This window comes from Tyto alba, unplaced genomic scaffold (assembly GCF_018691265.1).
Source record: "Tyto alba isolate M040663 unplaced genomic scaffold, T.alba_DEE_v4.0 Super-Scaffold_13, whole genome shotgun sequence".
Taxonomy (NCBI): domain Eukaryota; kingdom Metazoa; phylum Chordata; class Aves; order Strigiformes; family Tytonidae; genus Tyto; species Tyto alba.
This window is the reverse complement of record NW_024881275.1, coordinates 4,737,571-4,754,637: the sequence shown is the minus strand read 5'-3', so window position 1 is coordinate 4,754,637 and position 17,067 is coordinate 4,737,571. Positions and strand designations below refer to the sequence as shown.

At 35.4% G+C, this 17,067-nt stretch overlaps 1 protein-coding gene across 4 annotated transcripts in view; it reads right to left on the bottom strand.

Moving 5' to 3' along the window:
- The window catches only part of LOC122152883 (transmembrane protein 161B), a 45,768-nt gene that overhangs the window by 10,513 nt on the left and 18,188 nt on the right, over positions 1-17,067 (bottom strand). For 2 of the 4 annotated variants that reach the window (XM_042787758.1, XM_042787761.1), the window contains 5 exons: positions 12,424-12,521; positions 10,542-10,698; positions 2,911-3,062; positions 2,333-2,393; positions 493-633 (listed from right to left, as the gene is read on the bottom strand). In XM_042787758.1, coding sequence (XP_042643692.1) covers positions 493-633; positions 2,333-2,393; positions 2,911-3,062; positions 10,542-10,698; positions 12,424-12,521 — 609 coding nt within the window. Of the gene's footprint in view, positions 1-492; positions 634-2,332; positions 2,394-2,910; positions 3,063-10,541; positions 10,699-12,423; positions 12,522-17,067 lie in introns of those variants that run through there. The other 2 variants (XM_042787759.1, XM_042787760.1) reach the window with 2 other exon arrangements.

Sequence of the window (17,067 nt, the reverse complement as noted above, 5' to 3'; positions counted from 1 at the left end):
GACAACTGAAAATGAAAATACTCCCTTAGACTGGTATTAACATCTGACCCTTATCAAGTATTTTGGGTCATCTTTTTTTTCTATCTTACTCTTAATTTATTAAAGGCATGATGCCCACCTGGAGGTGGGGGTGGGGAAAAAAAAAAAGTCTGTGGCTGCACCTCTACTTCCCAAAAGTTATTTTAACTTCCGAAAAGATATGATGAAGGAAAGGAAGCAGTAAGCAGAAACATTCATGGTGGAGCTCTTGCAGGAGGAAAGGATAGCTCCTTTATTTGGGACTCTAATTACAAGGCAAAGAACGTAAAGACTGGCAGAGCACAGGTTGAGCAGAAAGAGGCAGGTGGCAAGTCTGCTCGAGATACGGAAAGCAGGCAGCAACAGAAGTCTTAGTCACTACCTTCTCATTGGAATAGTTTGCTTTGTTTATTTTCAGACATTAAAGACTTAAGACTGAGTAGCATATACCTATGTGCATATATTTTCTCTTACTGTGTTATTTTTTCTGTTGCTAAATTCAGAGCATCCAGATGCATTTGAGCCAGTCGCAAGCCAGGGAATGTCAAAAAAGCACCAATAAGTGAACACAGAACAGCCAGGAACAATTTGAAGGTTAGTTTAGACACAGGACCCCTAAAAGAAAAGAAAGGAAATAAGCATTTTCTTGGGGAGTAAGTTGGATGGGGGGGTGGGGTGGGGGTGAGGGTGGTATCAGAGACTACTTTCAACTCTACAATATCTAACATTTAATAAAAAAAGAAGACAGTATTCTATAGTTCTACTCTGGAATACCAGCATTATTACAAACCAATCAGGAGTTAAAATTAAAAAAAAAAGTCACCTATTTATTTCCTAGAAAAACAGAAAACCTAAGCTACTGCCTATAAGATGTTAGATTTGTTAGCAGAGAAAAAAAAAAAAAACACACACAAAAAAGGAATAATTTTATATTGTAATTAAAAACAAATTATATAAAAAAATAGCTAATAGAATGAATTTAATGATTATGTTTTTAAGAGAGGAACAGATGCATCATAAGTTTAGCTGGGCAAAGACAAAATGGATATTTAAGTTATATTACTTACATTCTACCTTTATCCACTAAAAAGTTCTATCAAACTGTTGTAACTGCAGTTTTTCACAGATTTATCTAAAACATACATGTGGCCAATTAACATATCTCTTCCAAGTGTTTATTATAGATGGTTCTAATAAAATATGGATTATAAAAAAAACTTACAGAAAAAAATATCCAAGATCAACTGAATTACGAAATTAACACTAGACTACACAAAAAAACCCCACAAATGACATGTAACTAACGCAGATTAAAGAGGAACAAAAACAAATCTAGTGATCCACATGAGTTTTCAGATTCTTTCTTAATCTATGTCATACAAACTACCAAGAGACACCATCATCAACTCAATTGCTGCTGTAAATAGCTAAAGCACTGTGAAAGCACAAAAATCCCCAAACACTTAACTGGAAAATTAATACAGAAGTTAGTAACTTGCAATAGCTTAGAGTGAAGAAAGGCTAAGAAACACATCGGATCCAGTTAAGAATCTTCCATGAGTTTATTCATAAATGACACTAATCTAGTTTGAGGAAACTTCTGTTCCTCAAAAATAGAGATTCTGTAGCTTCTGCATGATACTTGAGAGCTATCAAGCAAGAACTTCAAAGTTGTGCTCCCACAGTGATGAGACACCCCATAAATACAGTTTAGACCATATGTATAAGGAAAGAATTGTAATAGAAATCCATTTTACAATATACAGAGGCTGTCTCACAAGCTATGCCATGTTCCTTTGACAGTCTATACAACACTTGGATGTCCTGTAGCAAGAAGGTGTTCTTCTATAATAGGAAAACACTACTACAACCTGAGAACAGGACTGAACACCAAAATTTACTCCTAATGCCAACTTTCTCACAAGCTCCATCTGTAACTTTTGCACACTCATCCTCTTGCACACCACAGGAATGGCAAAAAATACCCATCATCTGTTTTAGGCAATCCTTGCAAAGCTGAAAGGAATTACCATGAAAAAAATGTTTATACTTTTGAATTGTATTTTATGAACTACAACCAAAATGTCAATGTAGAAGCTATCATCAAATTAAAAAGAGAAAACACAAATGAAATTTAAGTTACTTGTGAGTACTCATGAATTATTTTCATTAACCAACCTCTTCACACTATTATATAGAGACTATAAGACCATACAAGAGCAAAACATGCAAGACAAATGGTTGCTATGAAAATTCAAGTTGTTCAGTTACAAATGCACATATAAAATAGACAAATATATTTCTAGAAACTTACTGGGACTCCAAACCCTGCTTTTCCAGAAACTGCATAGCACTTTCTGAGAAATTTGAGAATCCTGCAGAAACAAATGTATTGTATGTATTTTATTACAGTGTGAATGCAGAAACCTTTTTTGGAAATAAAATGTTAGGTAATAGGTCATCTTTTAAACAAATTTTCATATGTCTGGCGTAGCTCTTTTCTGTGTTAATTAGTATGCCATATTGCAGTAAAACTTCATTATTAACTTCTGTGCTATTTGTACACTGCAGAAACATGAATAAAATTAACAGTATTTTTTTACAAACACAGGTATTTCTTTTTTTTTTTTTCCCCTCAGTAAAGGAGCTTCACTTTACTTTCAAAGACAAAATGAGTTAAATGTAAAACTGGAAGGCAAATATCAAAGAAAACAACCAACCTAGGCAGAGAGTACACTATGTAAAAGAAAGCAGGGAAAATATACAGGATATCCTTCAGAATCTGCATTCCAAAGGAAAATTTCTTAAAAGCATACACCTAAAAGACTGAAAATAACTTTTTCAGGTCATGCAATCACTAGAGCTATTGGAAACACTAAAGAAAGGAGTTACCTGATTCCAGTCCAAACTCCAGATACTTTTCCGTCACAATGAGAATTGCCATTGCTTTCACGAAGAAGAAGAATCCAAAGGTGACACAGACTGATCTTTCACCTCCATCCTCTACTTTGAAATAATGGGTAGTCAACGAAAACAGTACCTTACTACACAAGAAAAAGGTCAAGGAAAATTAAGTTTGTAAAATAACTATATTTAAGAACTATAAAGCTGTATTTTGGTCATCTATACTAAGGCTGTTCTATGATGCGCAATTTTTAAAAAAAAGTAATATGTGTTCAGCCAATTTCAGGTTAAAATTACAGAATACTGTAAAGCTCAATAATCGCGTAATGGGTAGCCAGGAACACACTACTCTGGAGTATAGTTTTGATTTAGGCTTACTTACAGCCAATTGTAGAAATATTCACTATCAACCTAGAATTAAGCCACAGTTTAAATGTAAAGAATTACACAATCATAAGTTAAAACAAACAAAAAATAAGACGATACCTTCCATGCAAAATATTGAGCTAAATGAAAAATATTCTACCAAACTACATCACTCAAGATTTAATATATCTTAATTTCAAAATCCAAAACATTACTTTTTAATTTAACAGCTGTGATAGCAAGGAAGTGAGTAAACACATTTTTAACCTCAGTAGAGCTATATGTGTTCTTCCTGGATGCACAACCCTAAGGTATAGATATAAACAGCAAGAACAAAATGCTCCAACAAGTTCTTCTATCAATAATGGGATAAAATTTCTCAACTATGAGAATTTCTGCTCCCAGAGAGTACAGACCTGTCTTACAAGCAATCGTGACAAATGGCATGGGATTGTTGCTTAAATTATTACGTGACTTTGCTAAACAGAAAAGATATGAAAAAACAAAACTTGTTTTTCTCTACTTTCACATGCACCCGTTTGAGATTTCTTGAGATTTCAATCAAAGACAGCAAAACAACTGCATGTTTAGTACTATCCAGGAAAGAAAAAATATATTCCACGCTCATTTTGGAAAACAAAACAAAACCACCTTATAAAAACCTCATATAGTCTGGTATGATATATTAAGTCCTTTCATGTAACCCCACTGCCACAAGTAGAAACATCTAAGACATCACCTGCTCTGTTATGAAGCTGTTTTAAAAATGTTTATTAAGTATTCTCCTTTTTAATACATTTCTAAACACAATTAGCCCCAAAGTTAAACAGTCAATTAAGATAAATTTTTCATGATATATTGTCAACTCTTATTTCTATGAATTGCAGTCCACTGTAATTATTTTTTTGAAATGGCAGGCAATATCCAGTCCATATTTAAATAAAGTACTTAGAGATCACTCCAGACATTATGCACCTTGAAAAAAACAAAGAGAAAAAGGAGAAATATTTTAAGTGTAAACTGTACCTGCTTTTTCCACTATGCAATAACATATTCATTCATACTTGCACTTTCATAATATTGGGAGTGTTTAGAGATGTAGATTAAATGGAAACACGTTTTAGAGTATCTGTTCAGTAAAACATTTGAACAGTCATCAGTTAATCCCTCAAGAAACATAAGGATTGCTATATTTCATGTATTTGCAGATTGGTACTGATATGCACACCATAATGTGGCCTAAGCACAGCATCTAATGACTCTAAATTCACAGTAATCAACTTAAGCTCCCTTCATACTTCACAGAAAGAACCAACTTATCTAAAGGAATATGTAAATCATCCTAAAAAAGTACACAATGGGTCATATTGACTGTGTTCCAGAAAGCTCTGTTTCTCTAATAATATATTCTTAAACCAAGTGTCTTCTTACAGCTAGGGGCATCAATCACAAAATGAAAACACATTCATTTCAAATCTTGGAAGTTATACAGAGGACTTCGTAACAGTTTATGATCAACAGTCCCAACCTATACACAGATTTATAATCCCCTAGGTACTTCATGTTTTCATCTATGGATTGTGCCTAAAGGATGTGGAAAATGCATCTGGGATAAAGAAAGCACACTGACAGTAAATTCCAATTATTGTGCAGATTCAGAAACCTTAATATAAATTAATGACTATGCAAACTATACGTGACTGAAACACTAGGTTAGTTGAATAATGACCACTATTTTAGGGATGGAGAAAAGCAAAGCATTATGGCTCACTTCATCACTTCCTTTCACTGCTTGACCTATGTTTCAGGACCTACTGAAGAAATCATTCAGGAGTATACAGTGCCAAGTTATTAGAATCTCACCCCACATTTTATTACTTTTTTTTTTTTTTTGTCACGAAAGGTGATATGCCTGTAGAATTTATAGTATACACTTTTACAAAAATAATTTTGTCTTTTAAATTGCTGCAATTATGGAATTTTTGAACAATAAAGTCCACTGATATTTATGCATATGGTTGAAGAGAAAAAGATCCATCTTCTGTTTCTAATAAAATACACAAAATATTTGGATTCACAGTTGAAAACCAGATAAACTCATCTATATTATTTTTAATTGCATGTATGTAGGAAAAAAATGTAGTTTAACGTTTCATGGTTATTTTAACGTATTTGGTGACTGGCTTTCCCTAGATCAACCTTCAGTCAAGTTAAGAGAAGACTGTGCTTTCCTTGTTATGCCATCCATACATTTTCCAAAAGTGAAATTTACTAATCTACCAACGAAATTAGGTTACTTAAACCTTCTCAGATCAGGGCTTCCCAGCCAAGAAATACCTTACTGTTGCTATACTACACTGATTTTCCTAAATACCTTGCCTTTGCAACAGTAACTATTGCATAAAACACTGTTTAAGAGTTTACAGACAAAATGTAAGTATTCTGATTCAGTTGTTCTTAGTGACGAATTTGAAATAGCTGTGTAAGTGCAGTAATTTAAATTAGGCACACGCTACTATTAAGATGGATTGTCTCTCAAGTATTGTCCATTTTATTCTATCCTCATGAATTATTCCCCCTGCCAATAAAATGTATCTTGTTATTTTACAAACCCAGTCCTTTGCAAGTAAGCTGGCTGTGACTGCTACATTTAAAATTGCAATCAATAATTCAGTTTTCTAATTCTGAATATCTACTCTGACAGAAGCCAATTTCAAAATAATAGAAAACATCAATCAGTCAATAGTTACTATCTGCAAACTGTAATTAAAGAATAATTTTTAAAGTAGTAATTAAAACATTGTGGTCTATACCACAATGAGTTTTCACAAACATTAAAATTACTTTTGCAAGAAACATTACATATACTCACTTTTAACTCAAAATTCACAATCAGCAGGTCATGACCCATAATACTTTTAAAAAAAAAATCAGTATCTTTGTTTTGCAAGCTCTTTTGTTACTCCTCTTCAGGTACCGAAAATTGTTCAGTGAGTGCAGGCTATCAGCATGAAAAGTGATCAAGCAACATACGATCCTGCAGCCTTTCAGAAATATTAAACACCAAGCAGGTGGTACAGCAGGACATATAAATGCTGCCTCCGAGAAACATCTTTGAGTCTTCCTGAACCTATCTAGTCATTTAAAGATTTACTTATCTTTTCTGCTATAAATAGGACAGTCCCCTATCCTCAAACTACTATCCACACTACCAGCTGTGAGGTTGGTATTGTTCACTGCAGTTCAGCAGAACGAGGAAGACATGCAGACATCCCTGCCCTGGCCTTACAGTGGGTAAGCTGAGCGTGAGCTGCCACCTGAGCATCCACCCACCCTGGCAGGGGAATCCGCATCTTTCACTGAAGTACCTGCTAATGCAGCTGCACCAACAATTCAGCACACAAAACATGCTTAAAGCTAGCTTAGGTGTGCTGAGCACAACTACCGTCAGTGTAATGCCACCACACAGTAACACTAGAACTCAAATACTAAAAGAAGTAGTACACAAGTTTAGACTAAATTTCTGTTAAAACACACATGTATAGATTAGACTAGTTTCTGGCATTTTTCTGAATATCTACACTATGAACATTAAAAATTGCTAATACTGCACTGAATCAAAACATCTATTTCAGGAATACTCAGCTGAAAAAAATTCCAATCATGACTTCCAACTTCTCTAAGCTATTTTCAGTCATTCTGACAGCAAAACCCTTACTACAACCTATCACCTGTTAACACATAGCCATGAAACAGAAGAAACACCTGTCATCGAAACACAAAACTGTTCTAAGAATTAATCCATGACATATCACGTTGACTGCTTTCAACTGAAAGTATGGAGGTAACCAAATTTTTCTAACATTTAAATTTTGATGAATCATTTCTGGTCTTGACATACTGGTAAGTAAATTATTGGGTACGTTTTAAATGTTCTTAGCATCCCAGAGGCCTGATGCCATAACACATGAGTGAGCCAATTTTCTTCCGAAATCTCCTTTCACTTGCCTAGGTCCCAGTGATCATGAGGATTGTTACCAATACTTCAATACATCACTCTTTGCACCATCTTCCTCCACCCAAAAAGCTATAATGCCCAAAGTTACGTTAACATATTTATGGAGATGTTAACTCTAGTATAAAGTTTAGACTGTGCTCTCTGGTATGGCAGCCTTCTGCACTGCCACTAACCCCCCAGACCGCACAGGATCACACTACTTCATCCCATCAGTCCAAGAATCATACAGCAAAGCCCTTTCACAAGTATTTCTACAAGATCACCTACTCCGTGCAGAAGCCTCCAATAAAAACAAGGTCTATTTAATGCCACAGGAAAAAAAAAAAAAGTGAAATAAATGTAAAAAGTGAGCGAAAATTAGTTTTGACCGTTTCCTTTTTATAATTAACAAATGACTATTCAACTACCTAGTACTGAATAATTCATTATACAAGGTTACACCGGTATACCAGTTTCTTCTTTCCCAGAACTTAATTCTGAAGGCTTGGTCCTATACATCAGACCATTCTTTTCTAGGCTTTCCCAAATTTATATATGATTAGAAGTACCACACAAATTTTAAACTTTAACTTCTCTATCCTTTCCCCAATAAACTGACAGAAGTCCTTAAGAATTTTCTCTCTACTTCCTATTACAAAAACCTCAAAACAATATTGATCCCTTAGACAATACCTGCGTAGGCATAAAAATGCTAAAGCATGCAATTAACAGTTCACAGCTTGTTAAATAAAATTTAGCTTTTAGCACATGACCTTTTGCTTTTAATACTATTCTATCTGATCTTACTTCCCTTTCAGTCATGTAGTAAGGCTAGTGAGAAAATATAGCTAATGTGCTTCTAACGTGCAGGGAACACTAGATTTGTTTCAATTTCCACCAAATCCAAATGTGCAATTAGAACTCAAGTGCTTCAGTCAGATTAGGATAAAACTGGAAACATTTGTTTAGGTTCAATTCATATAAAAAATGGCAGGTGAGAAAGAAACAATCAAAAAAAGACCCTAACAGTTACTTGCATGGTCACACTACTGTGACAGAAAGCATGCACTGCCAGGCAACTTAATCTTTTTTAATTTCCGCATTTGGTTTTGCCCTGAATTGATGACCACATGAAAGCAGTGATTAGGATTGCATTGGAATACCACTGTAAGAAAGATTTACTGCAGTGGATTTTCCTACAATATATAATTCACAACTCTGTTTCACCTACAGTTGCAATTGTTGTAGTACTATTTAAGTTGGCTATACCCAAGATTTGAAAGATGAAGGAAATGGGGCGTTGCCACCAATAAATTTAAGAGCACACTGTGGCTTTAGTATTTGAAGCTTGTTTTTCCATTAGTTCTATTAATCTCCCCCTCATCCTCAAACTTGAAGTCAAAGGTGTTGGCTTTCATTTCTGGTTTCTTAAGCAGTAGCTGCCTTTCTCCTGCCCTCTGACAAGATTAAACTAGAATTCCTGACTTCACCTAAACAAGTAAAACAAAAGCTGTGCAGTAACAGCTATATATTAGCTATTATATAACTATAATAGCATCATAAGGTGCACAAGAGCCAGACACCGACATCTGGACTGTGGACCTGTCCACTGACAAGTCAACGGAGAAATACCTGGTCTGGAAGCAAGCCACTGAGTCTTTTTTTTCATAACTTGAGTTGACTCCCTCTTCTAGCAAGTTCTTACTTATTACAAAGAAAATTCTGGATATCATTTATAATTCAGACTGCTTAGGAAAAGAATTCCTGTCCTTCTCGTAAAAGCAGCACACATTCTAATAATTATCAAATATAGACAAGCATTAAGCATATCCAGAACTACTAGCCAAATATAACCAAATACTAGAGTTCAAAGGTTTTACATAACACCCACTGACCCCACTCCACCCCCCTAGAAAAAACAAATGCAGTATCTTTATTGAAGAACAGGAATTTAAACAGAGGAACCAATTTGGAATATTCAAGTGCTATCTCGACCCTAACTTAGTACTTTATCTGGTTGCCAGCTGTTGAGAAATTAGTTGCAGAAATACATTTTCTAACTTGCATTTCCATAACCAGCACTCTTGCAGGCCCTTACTCAAGTCCACTGCTTTGTTAGCTATCATGTCTTTAAAAGGCGACTTTCCTGCAGAACCAGAAGAAAAATATTGGCCTGATGTTAAACAGGAGAGGCAAATTAGCCACCAACACCACTGAAAAGGCAGAGGTTCTCAACACTTTCTTCATCTGCCTTTACCAGCACTGTTGGGACCCAGGCCCTGAGAACAAAAATCCAGGTTGATGCAAACACAGACCCACTGTGAGTGAAGGAGGAGTTGGTTTGTGAACTGTTACAGGAGCCTGAACCCTACAAATCAATGGGCCCTGACATTATTCAGCTGAGGGCGTTACAAGAGCTGGCTGTGTGGCCGCTCTTCAGTCTCTGAGAAGTTGTGGAGATCAAGGGATGTTCCAGAAGACTAGATGAAGGCTCATGTCACCCCCATCTACAAGAAGGTCTTAAAAGAGGATCCAGGACATTACAGGCCTATCTATCAGTCTTACTTCAGTGACTGGTAAAGTTACGGAACAAATCTTCCTGGGGGCTGTCACAAGTCAGATGAAGCAGGTGACTGGAACAAGCCAGCACAGAATCACCAAGAGCAAACCTTGGAGTTCAGCTCTTCACAGAGCTTTGAAAACTTACCACCTCAGCTTCTACAACCATCTACACATTTCATTTTCTGTAAACTTCGTAAGAGGATCTTAATTGCACTTTAAAATTATTAATTCATGTATCTTTGCAATAAATCATTATACATATTACTGTACTATTTTGTTCAGTGTCAGATTAAACATACTGAACACAAAAACTGTGCAGTAAATTGCACACTTTCCAAAAGTTGTAAATACTTTCCATACAGAAATCTATTTCTGATTGCCAAACCAGGCAAAATTAAATTTGTTTAGAACCGCTGTATCTTCTACAGATGAGCACTAACTGTATGTTTGCATGCATGTATTTTTTCCATAAATAGCTTGGTATTAATGTTGACAAGCTATTGGTATCAGCATGTATGAAGAGCATGTACAGCCCATACATTACCCAACAATGGCACTAGCTTACATGATCCATTTTCCAAATGCTATGCATTTGTGTATCCTGCCAATCAATAATACAGAGCTTATACAAATTGCAAAATTATATAAACTATTTGGAACAGATAGAGTGATTTAAGAAAACAGAAAAGGATACAGTGCAAAAGCCAAGACAAGCAGACACCATACCACGCTGATATTCATTTCTTGTGAGGGCTTCACGATACTGTAATAGGCTTCTGTCACGACATACACAACTGTAGCTGCAACGGTAAAATCCACCAACCACTGATATTCCGGAAAATAATGTAATGCTGAAAAATACAAGTTTGTAAATGTTAAAGGTGTGATATTTTCAAGCAGTTACTGACACATATAGAATGCAGTCACAATTTAAAAATGTTTTCAATTAACTTAGGTCTAGGCAGAACCAGATCATCCAAGCAGAAAACAACAGCACCAAGCGCGCCACATTTTTTCCACTCAACCACCTGAACTTCACTCTTCAGTTATTGGATACCTGATTACTACTCAAATTTATAAGGCTGCAAGATTTCACTATTTTATTGTCTCAGCTTTTATACATTAACATCCTAAATTCAAAAAGCATACTTAATTTAGATCTCAACATCACAACAGAAAATGGTTTTCCAGTTGAGTCTAGCTGCAGTTCCAGGTAAGAGGTTTTTTCTGAGTCTCTGCTAAAGATTAAAAGCTCATTAGCAATCATGTAAAATGCTACATATAATCACTTCCTCTTTTTCTTTAAAAAAAACACACATCTAAAACTGATGGTTTGTTCTTCCAGGTTTTGTTAATATCTCCTGTAAAGCAATAAATCATTGTGTAAATTCCACTGTAAAAATTCATACATAATTCATTCATAACACATCATACTGTGTTGCATGTAGGCTGGGTGATTTACAAAGAGAGAGCTCCCATAGGGGTCAGGAACTGCAAAGAACAATTTGTGACAACCAAGTGCAGCTTGTCCCTTGCAAACACCTCACCTACATCTACAGGGTTAAAGTCACAAAACATTACTGAGCATCTGTCTGTTGACTACAAGCTACCTAATGCCAAACACATGAAATTGGACAAACTCAGGTATTTCCAAGTCCTATACCTACTTTGAAATAACTATCTGGTTAGATTCAACAGAAGTTTGTATGCATAACTTTCTAAAGACAGTCAAACACTACACTGTATCAGTACCTATAAATACTCAGGGGCACAGTTAAATGTATAATTTCCATCAAATAACACTAATTGAAACTTGTGAATGCTTTGTTTATTTATGTGCTAGCTTCAAAAAGCTCTGCAATGATGTTACAGGTATTTTCTCAGCTTAAATTACCAGTGACAGTGTAAAAGACTCCTACATAAGACTATGCTTCCTTTCTTTCTATATTAATGCATAGAACACAAGTATAAAAATGCAAATAGAAAGAAATACATATCACACATACATACACACGCATATATAAGTTTTCTGTAACAGAATGATTGGTTATGATTAAGGAATCAAAAATTACCATTTGAAAAACCAGCATGTTCCAAAACAGTTAACGCTGCTGTCACTTTCCGTTTCTAAGCATGTTATCTCAGTGTTTCAGATGTGTGGTTGAAAGGCCTAGGTTTCATTACTACATTAGATTACCTATTTTAGATGAGCAGAAAGTATAAGTTTCGACATCTGCCAATTCTCATTTTCTTGTATAAAGCTATGATGTCCATTTCAAACAGACTATGATGTGATCCTTTTAGTATTGTCTCCTATTGCTATGGATGTCTGATATAACAGATGTGATTTTTGCTGGTTTTCACCTACTCATCCTGTTCCATAACACTCCTATTAAGATGTCACCCATGGAACAACAAAGAACACTTAGCCCTAATTCTTGCTTTCTCATTTATCAGTTGTATTTCATTCATTATCTACAAAAAAAGATATTCCATCACAAATAAACGTTTGATAGAAAGAATCAGGATATATTTGAAATGATGTATTATTATTGTCTGCATCCACTTATTCTTACCGATAGTGTCCCTTTCAGTCACAGATTTTGTTTCCAGGTGAAGATCGATGTCTTTTGGAATAGTTAGGGGTTTGTTCTCAATATGACCATTATATTTTCTGTAAAAATAAATAATATACCCATAGATATGACAAAATAAGCTTTTTCCAATATATAATGGCATTTCAAATTTAAGAAAAGTGCAGACCACTTTTTTGCTAAATGCACATATTTTTATCTAGCTAGCTAAAAGCATTAATCCAAGTTCAGATCTTGAGAAACAACTACATATGTAAACGATTTCTAGCTTTATCTTGCAATGCTCTGACATACCACTGTGATATGCATTTAAATAGCTCCTATATGCTGCATCCTGAGCATGTATTAGGGCAAGATCCACTGGCCAGTATTTACTTCAGCCCACTGATTTTTCTCTGTTCAGCAAGCTACAGGGTGTTACAGTAAGCTCCCAGTCTCAAAAGGTTAGTGGTATGAGTACAGCTACAGAGCAGAATATATCCCCCCCGCCATACAGATATCCTGAAGAAATCAAAGCTAATGTGAGACTCTTTAACTGAGGTCTAGACCAGGATGCTGGAAGATGGGAGTGTTAAAGTCTTCAGATTGAAAGTAAACAAGACAAGCAGACTTGGCAGTGTTAATTTATTGAACATTCACTGGAAATCACAACAAGCAGTAATCTATCTTGAAAGATAGCTGGTAAGGAAAAAAATCAAAACCAAACTTCCCTAAAAGTATTAGGCCTTTGTCACAATAGGGTGCTTAGCAAGTACATCATGTGAACTAGACTAACCTAGATCCCTGAAAGATCCATCCTACAAGGCATCAAGGAAAGACAATTTAAAGATAGTTTTCTAATCTAAAAGGTTATGTGTAGAAATACTATAGACCTGTTTTAATTCATAACCTGCTTATGTAAAGAAAGATAAAAAAAAAAAAAAAAAAATCACAGTATTACTAGTAATCCTAGAGATCCAGTACATCCTGAAAAGAAATAATCCATCGTGCTCTTTGGGGAGATGCACAAGGCCGAGTACATCATGATACAGCATGAGGCTGTGTTCCAGGTTTTCGCCCTTGCTGCAGAGCATGACAGCAACACACAGGGGCTTCATAAAGAGTAACATGCAGATTTCATTTGCTCCTATCATGCAGGTGGCTACTTATACAAATGGAAGGAAAAGGCAACCAAGGATTGATCCTCACAGTGCTAAACCCTACCTGGCTTCCAGCATTAAGCAACGTGAGTATAATCTAAACCAAGGATTACATCTTCTGAAACCACCGTTCTTCAAATCTTAGATGAATTTGCCTAATCGCTTTCTGAACCAGTATGAAACTTGTTAAGCTGTGCAGCATGTTGAAGGCATCAAAGTTTCACAATAAGTGTCCCAAATTGAGAAATCCTTAAATCTACTCTATTAATGTCATTTTATGCCTACTTGTAACATAGTAGTAAGTTTACTACTCCCTATCCACCTTAGGCGCACACTAGACACGTACCTGTTGCAAAACCCTCCCTCAGCCAGTTCTCAGACTAGGAAACCTTATGCTTCTCTTCCTCACGTGGAAGCCTTTCTTCTAGGCACCATCACTCCCCTTTTCCAGTTCCACTGAATCATCTTTGAAATATGGTATAAACTAAAGTGTGTCTTTTCTGTATAATATGAAGTTAGACTACATTTTTCAAATTGTTGGTTACAATGCATCTTTAAGGAATAATTTTTCACAGCAGAGATACACGTAAAGAACATAAAACATGAGATATTTATAGCAAAAGCCATATTTTCATCTGAAGCTCTCAAACCATACTAACACCATGAACTTCGCTTTCCTGAAAATAAGCCACATAACTTAGACTTTAAATTGAAGAGAACAGGATGCTCTTAAAAGAACCTGAACAAAGTCAAGTTACATGAAACTGGGCTGAGAGATTACCATTATTAACTAGGGTAAAACTTACTTCATCATTATTAAAGAAAAAAAAAATCATTAAAGCAGGTCAGAAAAATGTTTTGTTAGGTTAAAAACAAACAAACAAATCAAAATCAAAACTTAAAACTCCTAAAATGGGGAATAAGACAGCAAACTCTGCCACGTTTTAGGATAGCACCTCTGAAACTAGAAAAGGAGAGGTGGATTTTCCATAGAAAGATGAGTTATTGGGACATAAGCATTAAAAAGAAATTCATGTATCATGACCTTATTTTCAAGAAATTATGTCCTCTCAGCTAATGTGTGAGATTCTTATCTTGTATTCCTATACAAGCAGAAAGCATTAATAAGGGTTTTGTGTTTTTTTTTTTTTTCAGGTTATATTAATTCTTAGTAACATCTGAAGCACAAGAATTTTAAAGGACAAACTGAAAACTGAGGATAGGAATCTAAAGCATTACTCCAAAAATTCAGGTGCTCAAGCCTAAACAAGTCCCAAATACTGCCCAGCCACTTGACTATCTGCAAGCTTCTGTGTGCTTCCCTACCCCCAGTTGTACTCTGACGTTTTCCTACTGCCTGCACCCAGGAGTACCATCATCTTGAGTGAGATGAGCATTTTGATAAGTGAAGCCATTTCAACTCAACAAAATTTGGTGTTCCTATACTTTAATTATCCCAGGGGACTCATAATCCAATAGACACAGTCAGAACATGCCCAGGATCATTGACAGCTTTAATTCAATGTAATTCATAGTAGCTGTGGACCTTTTCATTTGCCTAACAATTTAATACAACACAAACGATTCAGAAATAGAAGATCTGTCTAATACTCATGTGCTATTATAACCTACAGCATAATATACTGAAGTGTAATATGCATTGAGTAAAATGAACTATAAGTTCACACTACAGCTGTTTCTAAAGCTAATTTTCAAGCAAGTTGCTTAGATCTCCTTCCGTCATTTCTCTTTTAATTTGTTCAAATTTGAAAGGTTAAGTAAGGAGCAGGTACTAGATTATGCAAGACCATGGGCTTAACAAAGTAAATTCTTTATCTTGAAGAGACACAGGAAAATCAAATAGATTAATCCTTATTTCTCTTACATCCATTCCACATCTGCTTGGCTCAAAGAAGCACTGCATTCCATTTTGTGCAACCTAAAACAGTACATCCAAACCAACTGAACAGGAACAATTCCTACTTTACAGATCTCCTCCAGCAACAGCAGCTTCTTTAGAGGACACACAGGTATATTTATTGACTAAAAAGTAAGCATATTATTCATTCTGTTGTTAAAACAGCAAAGCAAAGAAAGCATCATCTAAGCCTCCAAGTTACCGTCTTGGTTTCTCTGAAGTTTCATATCCCCTGTGATTGACATTTACCCTAGTACACACAACTACAACTGTATTCTCTTGATTACATGTTAATATAGTAAGATAATTAGATCGATCTTCTAACAACTAAATCACACCAACAAAACTTGACTGCAGAGTCACAAAAACATAGCATCGCATTTGAAACATTAAATGTAGAAGTTTAGTAACTGAAGAAGGACTTAATGCATGTATAGGTGACTTGTGATACAGGTTCCTGCTAAGTTTCATGGTAAGTTTTCCAAATATTACAAAATCTAAGCTACAGCTGTCAGTACAAATTAACACTCCATGCTTCCACTCAGCTGAGAGCCTGGAATTGCTCTGATGAAAGTGAGAACACACGTTTTGGATGGCAAAAGGCTGGCAAGGATGAGGAAAGGCAGTAAGAGCAATGTACAATAATTATTTGGTAAGGCAATTGTGTTTTTCTGTTTAAGGCTCTTATGGGTGTAACTTCAGTAACATCATTTAAGTTATTTTACATGTGAATAATTATCACTGGTTAAATGAACAGTTATAAATTATAGTGCTTTTCACAATTATTTTGCCTCAACTTGTTACAGCAAACTGTTAGATAAAATGAGTTTCTGAATTGGAAAGAATATTGCAACACATAAAATTAAAGTTATTTAATATTAAAGGAACAGCTTAATTCTTTACTCCAAAGTATGGCAAATATGGTTGCTAGCCATGTAGCTTAAGAACTATGAAACAGAAAAAAAGAAATTACATTACACTGAACAGATTATATATGCAGTTTGTGGTTTAACACAAGTGTTAAGAATTATAGGAGAGTTCATACTAGAATAAAAGAAGAACTAAAGGAAACTTCCTTTGTCACCAAGAAGAAAGAAGAGGAGTGGGTTGGTTTGTTTTAAACATAGCCAGTTCAGAAATCTTGCATCAACATAGCCAGCTCCACCACGTGAAGATGTCTTGGTTCTTGTCACAGTTGTACTTCTGCTAAGTCCGTTCCAGAACTTCATGACTGAATGTCAGAAATCTGCTTCCAGCTTAAGCTGATAGACAGCTATCCCATCCCTCTCAGTTGTCTTTTTGCCAGGTTAAATAAGTTAAGCTCCTTTAGCCTCCTCTTTTAATACATACATTCTGTTTCCTGGATGATCCTAGCAGCATTCTGTTCACCTGTTCATGTACAAATTCATTATTCTTGAAAATGAGTGATCAGAACTGTACACAGTAATCCAGATAAGGTTCTACACCAGTGCCTTGTCCAAGGGGATTAATATTTCCCTATCTCTTCTACTAGATATACCCAACGTAATACATCCTAGGAGCACATTTACCTTTTTCACAGCTGTGTAA